The sequence below is a fragment of the Corvus kubaryi genome, unplaced genomic scaffold (assembly GCF_017639235.1).
Source record: "Corvus kubaryi isolate FWS band 111438036 unplaced genomic scaffold, C.kubaryi_AGA036_p1.0 37353, whole genome shotgun sequence".
In the NCBI taxonomy this organism is placed as follows: domain Eukaryota; kingdom Metazoa; phylum Chordata; class Aves; order Passeriformes; family Corvidae; genus Corvus; species Corvus kubaryi.
The window spans coordinates 4186965-4196976 of NW_024581115.1; the positions used below are offsets into that span (position 1 = coordinate 4186965).

General features: G+C 57.2%; 1 protein-coding gene across 1 annotated transcript; it reads left to right on the forward strand.

Moving 5' to 3' along the window:
- Positions 1 to 484: 484 nt before the first annotated feature.
- On the forward strand, positions 485 to 9803 carry AANAT (aralkylamine N-acetyltransferase). Its single transcript, XM_042032633.1, has 4 exons — positions 485 to 4031; positions 7241 to 7543; positions 8300 to 8454; positions 8794 to 9803. The coding sequence occupies exons 2-4, from the start codon at positions 7387 to 7389 to the stop codon at positions 9097 to 9099; spliced, it is 618 nt and encodes a 205-aa protein (XP_041888567.1). The 5' UTR covers positions 485 to 4031; positions 7241 to 7386; the 3' UTR covers positions 9100 to 9803.
- Positions 9804 to 10012: the final 209 nt, after the last annotated feature.

Consider the following 10012-nt stretch of genomic DNA (forward strand, 5'->3'; position numbering starts at 1 on the left):
CCAGGGTACCGGGATGCCCGGGGGACGGTCGGCGCTCCCATGGCACCGCGATGCCCGGAGGATGGTCGACGCTCCCGGGGAACCGCGATGCCCGGGGGATGGTCGGTGCTCCCAGGGTACCGCGATGCCCGGAGGATGGTCGGCGCTCCCAGGGTACCGCGATGCCCGGAGGATGGTCGGCGCTCCCGGGGCACCGCGATGCCCGGAGGATGGTCGGCACTCCCATGGCACCGCGATGCCCGGGGGATGGTCGGCGCTCCCGGGGCACCGGGATGCCCGGAGGATGGTCGGCGCTCCCATGGCACCGCGATGTCCGCTCGGTGCCGGTGCCGGTGCCGGGCTGCGGCGGGGCTCTGGTGCCACCTCGTGGGCTCTCGCCTCCCGGCGGCTCCGGTCCGGCGGGGGGAGCGGGCGGCACCGGCCCGGGGCTCCCCAGGGGCAGCAGCTGCGCTCGGAGCCCCGGGGCTGCAGTCGGGCTGGGGGCTCCGCTCTCGGGCGCAGGTTGAGTCTTCCAGCCCTCTCTGCTCCTCTCTGCAACCCCTCCTTGGCCAGTTCTCCCAGTATTTCCCTCTTCTGCTGCTTCGCAGACGCGTAGAGTCCCTGTACTTTCCCTGCTGGGAAGAGCTGGTGCCTTCGGGAAAGGTCTTTCAGAGCAGCTCGTGTCACAGGGAATGCCTCCAGACCCTCCCACGGGGACAGCTGGGGGTTTATCTTCATCATCACGCAGACAAAGAGCTCAGCAGGAGTCCCTGTGTCCCCATTAACATCAGGGAACAGAAATACGAGCAAGTGATGCAGGGCATGGCAATCCTTCATCCTGTCTCTGTGAGGCCAGAGAGCCTCCGGAGGCTGGGTGGGCAGGGAATGAGATGGTCTGTGAGAGCCCTTCCAACTCAAGCCATGCTATGATCCTGCAGGAATCGTGATTTCCCAGCCCTTCCCTCTCTGGTTGTGCTGCCCTGAGCAAACACTGCTGGCTCTCCTACAAGTAACTCAGAGCAGCATCACCCTGTTCATGAACAACTCGATGCGAGCACGATCCTTCTCCACTCCCTCCTCTCACCCTTTCCACTGAGACCAAGACCTCACAACCCTCCCGATGGGGTTGGCCCAGGCTCAGCCTTGCCCTCCAGGATTCTTCTTCCCTGCGGGTGGAATCTAGTCCCCAGCCATCTCCAGGGGTGCCCCTGGCTCCCAGCAGCATTGTGCCAGGGTTGGGGCTGGATCAAAGGCAGGACAGCTCCTGTAAACAGCAGGATGCCCCAACAACAATTGCCAGACTGCTGGAATCTCCTCTTCCCAAAGCCAGACTGGCTCTTAACTGCTTGGAGGTCCGGGACTGGAGGGTGGGGCTGCCTCTGCTGAGCCCCTTCCCACCTGCCCGGCCCTCTCCTCCCAGAGAAGCTCCTGCAGCCCCCACTGACCCCCTTCCTCCCAGGGACTGTGCCATGAGTGGCCATGACCTAGTTACAAACCCCAGATCACAGAGAGGAGAGGAGGTTAATCACCAGCAGTGCTGTGCTCCAGGCAGGGGACAAAAGAGTCCTGGCTGGGTCCTGGCACCCAATCTCCTGCTTCTGGCTGAGGTTGCCATGGCCAAGCAGACGTGGGTGAAACTGTCTGCCAAACTTGTTTGTTCTCTTTTCTCAAAGGCAGAGGAGTAGCAAGATACAGCAGCCCTGCAAAGGCACGTGCTTATCTACTGCAGGTCAAAGCCAGAGTTCAAAGCCTGTTTCCCCTAACCATTGCTGAGAACCCAAAAAAGCTGTGAAGTAGCATCCTTTCATCCCTTCCCCAGCTCCCTGAGAGTGTCTGTGGAGAGAATCAGCCCTGCCACTGATGGGCCAAAAGGAATATGCCAGAGGAAAGACATATACATGTATATTTGCGTGTTATTCATATTATATATATAAATATATAAACATAGATATAAACATTTCAGAGCACAGAGCAGAACTAGCCCCTCCAGGGCCTGTTTAGAGCACGGGGCTGGAGGCTGACCACCCTCCATAGGAGCTCTGCATTGCTATATTGAAAGAGCAGCAGCTGGCAGGTTCCTAAACCACAATGTCCTGCTCCAGAGGAAAAGCTGGAAGCCTGCTGGCTTTTCAGGAGCTGCCGGTGAATTAAAACCACTCCTGGCAGCATGAGAGGGAGCACCGGGGGATAGAAGCAGCAGGTGGGCAGCCTGGCAAGTGCTGAGAATACCGACTATGTCCAAAGAGCTGCATCCTGCTGGGAAGTTACAGCAACAACAAGCACCAGCACGAACGATGAAAAGGGAGGAGATGAGGGAGAAGGAAATCAGAGCCCACAGCTGACCTTGCAGCAATGCCAAACTGCAGAGCCCTGCTGCTAGGCCATTGCCAGGAGAAAAGCGTCACCCTCTTGGAAATGTGGGTGCCCATGGCTAAGCCAGAGGAAGGTGCTAAACAGGGAAAGCAGCTTGGGAATTACACAATTACGTGAGTCTGAGAGAGAAACCGCCCCAATGGCGTCACGCAGGACAGGATCCCGATGCCATCTGAATCCCGTGATGGCAGACCCTGCCCCAAAGCAGGGGCTGCAGACACCACAAGCAGCTTAATCCGCTGAGCACCGGGATAATGGGGCACGGCGGGGCCGGAGACACAGCACGGCGCAGCTGAAGAGCCCCTGAGCTGCGTGTGCATGGCTTCATTCTCAAGCCCTGGCAGAGGGGGGGCCGAGTCGTGATTCATCTGCCTCCCACATGTCGCCCCTCGCTGCAAATCCTACCCGGAGATAATTGCTGTCTTCCTGAGTGGGTACTCCAACAGAGGGACCAGCCCTGCTGTGGGGCCACAGTGACAGCTCGGGGCTCTTTGAAGATGCTGAGAGAGCTGCTAAATATGCAAATCCAGGCACACTGCTGTGGCTCTAATTTAATGGAGTTGTTGACCCTCTGCAGCTGTGTGGGGAGCAGGAAGAGAGACGCAGCTAAAACTGTGGAATGCAGCATCCCTGCTTGACTATTCCAGCCACGGGCCAACCTCTGCTTTGCTGGGCTGCTTTAATGGCTGGGAGTTGCTCCAAAAAGCCATTTCTGAAGAGAAGAAAGCTGCTGGGTCATACTTCCGTTTTGATTTCATGAAAAAGCTTAAAAGAGAGAGATAAGGGCGTAGCTCCAGGTCACTTTGCCCATGGCTGGAAGCTAAAGCAGGTCCAGAGCTGCCCTGGAAATGTCTCCAGTGGAGCAAAGCCAGCTCTGCCCTCTGCTCCAGGCTTCTTTCAGGACTGCATCTGCTTCCCAATGATAATGATGATGCCGACATCACGCTCCCCTCTGGGATAATCTCCCTTTTATTACACGTGCCCTGATGGGGACAAACATTGCTGGCTCTGCCTGTCCGGTTTCTTATGTAACAGCACCCACGGACAGAGGGCTGCATGGGGGAGAGATGCTTGGGTTTTGGAATAAGTTCCTTGGGCAAGAAACCTTATGTCTGACTCCCCATCCTACATGGAATCAGATGATTCCCCTGAGAAACTTCCCCCCACTCAAGCCCAAGCAATGATCACGCCCAGCACAACCAGCAGCCTCCCCATCCTTCCCCAAAGAAAGCTCATCCACTCTGGGCAGGGCTGCCTTTGGCTTCTTATGGGCTCCTGATGCTGTTGGAGAGGTCAGGATCAGGTACAGGACAGTGCTGCCTGTCCTGGCTGAGTCCCCTGCTCTCCCTGCCCGGCCCTCAGAGCAGGGCAATCAGCTAAATGCTTTATCCCTCTGCAGCCAGTCACGCCAGGGAAAAAAAACCAACAGACCCTGAAGTGATCCCTTTGCTGGCCTGTCACCTTAAAGCTTCTCACCTCTCCCCGTCTTTCATCGGAGTTCTAAACTCCTTAGGATGTCATCACGTGCTCCATAAATAACAAATATATACAAGCAGGGGCTGTGGAGGATGCAGCAGACAGTGGAGGGAAGGCAAAATCCCACATCCTCCTCTCCAGCCAGCGCTGAGACGGCACCCCCGGAGCCAGGCGGGGAGGGAGCGGCGTGGGCTCCCCGGCTGGTAAGCACCCACATTCCTGTCACATCCTGGGGGGCACTGACAGCCTTGGGGACAGCTGGTGGTCCCCTGGCCACCGTGACTTGGTCCCGTATCCCAGGATGAGGGGGATTTCCCCAGAGGGGTGGGAGGTTGGTATAGGGAGCTTAGCTTGCTGAGAAGTGGTTTTGGGGCAGGGAAGGGTGTGACTCTCATCCCAGCCCCCGTCTCACCCCTACACTTCCAACGCCTGCTCCCAAAACCCAGCGGCAGGGACTCTTCTCACTGAAACCCTCCGTGTTCTGGGGGTGGGAAGAACTTAAGCTCTTTTGCACTTTTTAAAGTATTTGACTTTAAGACTGGGTGAATAACTCCGTGCTATCAAGTAATTTTAAAAATCCACCTCCGAACTCAGGCAGACAATTCATAACTTGGTAAAAGATGCTGCCAGGGGGGTACTGTGCACCTGCCTGTTTCTTTACATGTGAGCATCTCTCTGGACCATGGGGATGCTCTCATTTCTGGTGCACAAACACAAGTCAGGGCAGGGAAAATTTACAGAGCAAGCTCTTGGTTCACTGCTATGACACACAAGCGTAGTGGGCTCATCTCAGGCAAGTGTGGCAAGGAGTCACAGCACGAAATTCAGCCTGGGGTATAAGTGACTTGAACAAATATAGGAGGCTTTGTTGGAGCATCAGAAGACAGATGATGATCATCATGGAGACAGAATTTTCCTCATCATTTTTTCTCACTTACTCTGGGACCTGGGCAGAGTTTCCTTCACCTCTGAAGGTTGGATGCTTCCCATGGTAGCCCCATGGCTGTGCAGAGCCCATGGTTCTCTCCAGGGATAGGGAGCACTGCTGGTTCCTCTGTGCTCTGCAGGTTCTATGCATCCCCCCTTCCCAGAAGACCTTCCACTCTTCAGGGAGCTGAGAAGCAAAGCAAGAAGTTCATTTCCAGAAAACAAACATGAATGTATCAGCCCTCCAGCTGTATAACCTGGGTTGCCAGGAATAACATGCTGGAGGGGAAAAAATACAAGGAAAACTAGCAAGGAGCAACCTTTTCCTTTCCCTGGCTACTGCTCCAGGGTGTTGCTGGTTGGGGTCTCAGGCAGTTTCTAAAAATAGCTGGAGGGACCTGATTGCCCTTTCCCAGTTTTCTCTAATGGGAATGGAGCAGACACTTAAACACGAGGTTTTGACCCCTTCAGCTCCATAGATGTTCCCATAGAGACTTCCTATGGCTCAGTTGTTTCCAGCCTTCATATGCTCTGGGATGAAGACTTGTTCTTGGACAGTGAGCACTGCATGGTGGCTGTTGGAGAGCAAACACCCCTGAGGAGCCTGGGCTGGTGGAAGGTGTCCCTTCTCACTGCAGGGGGGTGGACTACCTGACCTTTAACAGTCCTTTCCAACCCAAACCATTCTGTGATTCCACAATCCATCTTCCCAATTCCTATGGCAACTGAAATTCCGGCCCTGCCTGAGGCCATATTCAACTGACCTCTCTGCCCTGCCATCCCTGCACAGCCATCCCCGGGCCTGATCCAGCAGCATCTCCCCAGCAGCATCCCCAGAACTCGCCCCAAGCACTCAGCAGCCCCCAGGATCAAACCCCCACTGCATTTTCAAGGACCCCTGAGTTTACCCTCTTGTCTACTCTGGGATTTACTCATGCAGATGAGTCCCTAATCCAATTAGCAGGATGAGGAGCTCCAGAAGATTTGATAATAAGCTCTACAAACACTACACCCGCCCCCCCACCCCCCCAGCACCCCACTCTCCCCCCCAGCTCACCCCATTTCACTTCCCTCCTGCAGGAGCATGAACCACCTATTCCCAGCACCAGTTCAGTCAGTCCTTGGTGACTGGAATGAAAACTGGAGATGCTAAATAATTCCCCTGCCAAGGAAAGCCCCTCTCCCTGATGGATCTGATCTCTTAGACACATACCCACAGCCAAACCAGTGATTCATTGAAAATAAATCCTGAGACCACCCTGTCTCGCCTCAGACGGGATAAGACTGGCATTTCAAGCATCCAGCCCTCGGCATTTCGGGATGGAAAATTCCCAGCTTGCGCCGGTGGTGCCCTGTGCAATGTTTGTGCTGGTAATGCTTTTGTTTCCATAAATCCTATTAGCTGGAGGCAAGCCTATAATTAGCAGGGAAAGCCGGCACCTCTGAAACAATAATCAAAAATGACCTGGCTTTGCTGGAAATTGCTTGAATATTGGTCTGAGTTCAGATGGATGTTTGAATGGATGGCTCTGATAGCCATTCTCACAATTTCTGTCTGCAGGATGCATGTGCTTAGTGAAGTTACTCACTCAGTTTGTGGTTCTCTTTGGGTTTATTAACTCGGTTCACTCACACGTGAAAGCAGAAGCAGATTGAAGCTACAGGCCCTGATCCAGGTCAAGGGATTTGTCTGGGCTGTGCAGGATGGGTGCTGCCGGATGACCTCGGGTGTTGGTGACCCTCTTGGGGGAACCCATGTTGAAGGTGGAGTGTCCTGGCCTGGCCTGGGCTGTGTCTGGTGGGATCATGCCACCTAAAGCTCCTGGGGCACCTCACCAGGGAGGACACCCAAGGCTTTAGCCTCAGTCACCTGCTCAATCCTGCCAAGGACCCAGCTCTGTGAGCGTGGACATGACCTAAGAGCCAGCAGAGGTTAAACTGTGTCACTCACCTGCTGAGTGAGTCAGAGAAGGGAGTAAATCCTGTCAGCTCCTGCTGTCTGGAGGAGGTGGCTCTGGCTGCCTGATGTGTGTCCTTGTCAGGGCACCTCTGTGGCCTGGCACTGACCTCTCACACCAGAGCATCACAGGGAACTTTCACACAGATAGATGCTTATTTTACAGCTCTTGGCTTCCTGTAGCCACATCCCACCCTGCCTGTCCCCAGGGTAGCAGCTGGACTTGCTCTGGGGTTCTCCTGCCCATCCCACTGCCGTGGGCTGGGCAATGTTGGGCAGGATGCTCAGCCCCACACCTGCACCGCTTCTAACAGCCCTGGCCCTTCTCCCTGCTCTGTCCCACCACCTGGATCACTGTGCTTTTGTCACGCCGGGGTTTGCTCAGCTCACAGCTGGTGCCAGCCTCCTGTGTTCCCCAGCTCACAGGGAGGGCGGCTGGGGTCACTGCGGGCGGGTATTTGCTGTACATACACACACACCCCTATGGGAAAGGGGGACGAGCTGCCTCATCCTGTCTGTCATCAACAGGTGCTTCCGCTGGCTCACGGTGCTGCAGGAGCTTGGCCGGAATAAAGGGCGTGGGAGCCGGCAGAGGCTGCCCCGAACAGAGGGAGCCAGGCAAGAGGAGGAGGAGAAGGAGGAGAAGGAGGAGAAGGAGGAGGAGGACGGGGAGGATGTCGGCGCTCAGCGCGTTGCCCTTCCTGAAGCCGGTCCACCTGCGGTTGCCCCGCAGCTCGCCCGGGGGCCAGCGCCGGCACACGCTGCCCGCCAGCGAGTTCCGCTGCCTCAGCCCCGAGGACGCGGTCAGCGTGTTCGAGATCGAGCGCGAAGGTAAGGAGGGGGCCCGGGGGGTCCTGCTGGTGGCATCAGCTGGACCCCTTTGCATCTGTTTCTCTTGTGCTCCTTGTAATGGCAAATTCCCCCATGTGTGCCCTCGTGGGAGGGATGCAGTGGCCGTGACTTGCGGCCAGGCCACCACGGGCTCCCTAAAGAGGTGGGGGAACTGTGGTTAATGAGCTGGAGAACCAGCTCACCCTGGGGTGGGGATGCTGGGAGGTGATGCTGAGTAGGACCAGGTCAGTGAGGAGCAGCTTTCCCAAAACAGCCCTGTGAGAGCCAGTGGGTAGGATAGGAAAAGGGGAAGCGGGAGGAAGGACACCATGGTCTGCCTCCTACTGCACAGGGGCACTTTCAGATGCCATCCTGGCAACCTTCCCCCATTTCCTCCACCCTAGCTTCGCTCACCCAGCCTCACCCACCCCATTTCTCCCTCCTCTCCAAGGGCAGGGGCGGCTGGGGAGATGCCAGGAGGGAGGGTTCCATTCAGCACCCGCTGCTGTAGCTCTGGAATCCGCAGAGTTAGAAGCCGGTCACTGGGCCATGGGGAACTGCTTCTGGAGGAGCAGAACTGCTCCCTGGAACCATCCATGTCCCTCAGAACTCCTTTAGACCTAGCAGGCAGCAGGACACATGCCATCTCTCCCCATCACGTCCCACTTTCCCTCCCCTACATCAATGCTGGGAGTTTTTCTGGGCCGGGTGTGCTTTGTTTCTCTCACCAGAGTGCTCACCACTGTCCCCCTCCAGCCTTTATATCGGTCTCTGGGGACTGTCCCCTGCACCTGGATGAGATCCGCCACTTTCTGAACCTGTGCCCAGAGCTGTCCCTCGGCTGGTTTGAGGAAGGGCGGCTCGTGGCGTTCATCATCGGCTCCCTCTGGGACCAGGAGAGGCTCAGCCAGGTGAGACCCAGTCCTTCCCACCTTGTGCACTCGGAGAGGCACTGCCAGAGCCTGGAGACCAGGAGAAGCTCCCCAGAGCCCTGAGGCTACTCCCAAAATCTTCTCCTAGGACTAACCACTACAGGGTTGCTCTGGTGAAAATGAACCTTCTCATTAATTAATTTAAACGGTGCTTTTAAAAAATATGCCAAGTAATTCCCCTCAACATTCATTTTAAAATTAAAAACTCTCCGAGGACGATGGGGGGGAGGCGAACAGGGATGGGGTGGATGTGTACCCTGCTTCTTTGGGGTGGAGAAGAAGAAGCAGGATGGGATAACCCCTGTCCCCCCCTCGCAGGCAGCGCTGACCCTGCACAAGCCACAGGGCTCGGCCGTGCACATCCACGTGCTGGCCGTGCACCGCACCGTCCGCCAGCAGGGCAAGGGCTCCATCCTGATGTGGCGCTACCTGCAGCACCTGCGCTGCCTGCCCTTCGCCCGCCGCGCCCTGCTCATGTGCGAGGCCTTCCTCGTGCCCTTCTACCAGAAGTGCGGCTTCGAGGCGCTGGGGCCCTGCGAGGTGACGGTGAAGGACCTGGCCTTCGTGGAGATGCAGCACCCCGTGCGGGGACACGCCTTCATGCGCAGGAACAGCGGCTGCTGAGCTGCCTCTGCTCCGGCCTGCCTGCGGGGACGAGAGGCTGCAGCCCCTCTCCGTCCCCACCACTGTGATGCATCTTCCCCACCTGGCCCTGGCTGCAGCTACTCCCTCTGCCACATCTGCCTTCCAGCCACATCAGCCTGGCCCCATGCCATCCCTGCGGGGCTGGGGACAGAGATTCCTGCCAGGCCCTGCTGGAAGCATCAGCTCCCTCGGCTCCGCCTTAGCCAGGGCTGCGCTGGCGGGTCTGGGTGGGCTGCAGGGCCATGAGCCCCCTGGGATGGAAAGGCTTTGCCCTGGGAAGGGCTGGGGGCTCTGCTGGTTTGAGGGCACCTCCACCCACCGCAGTTTGCTGAGACACCCAGCACAGCCCCCACAAACAATGTGCCCCAGCCTGGCACCCCTTTCCACCACCATCACCACCACGAGCAGAGCACACCATGGCCAAGCCCTCCCTGAACAGCCCCCAGACCAGGCAGGGGTCCTGGCAGCCACCCCCCTGCCCACAGACATCTTTCCAGAGCCCTTGGAGCACATTCCCAGCCCACAGCCACCCTCAGCTGCACACTGCAGAGCCTCCCCAGGAAACCAGTCCAAACCACTTGGTCCTCCCTGTCCCAGACCCACAGCCGGCCCAGGACAAGCCTTCTGCAAACAACTCAGGTTGTTGGAAAGCAGCAAATAAAAGATGTGGTGGTGATTTTCTACACAGCCCATGCGTATTCCTGCCCTGCTTTGACCATGACCCCACCACGATGGCCGGAGGGAGGGCACCAGCTGGCATGAGGGGACATCCAGCACCCCTTGGGGTACCTCAGCCTCAAGGGAGAAGGGGCAAATCCAACCTCAGGTCATTCAGTGAAGGGTGGGATAAAGGCAGGGGTGACTCTGCCCTCAGGCAGGATCAGGAGATTCC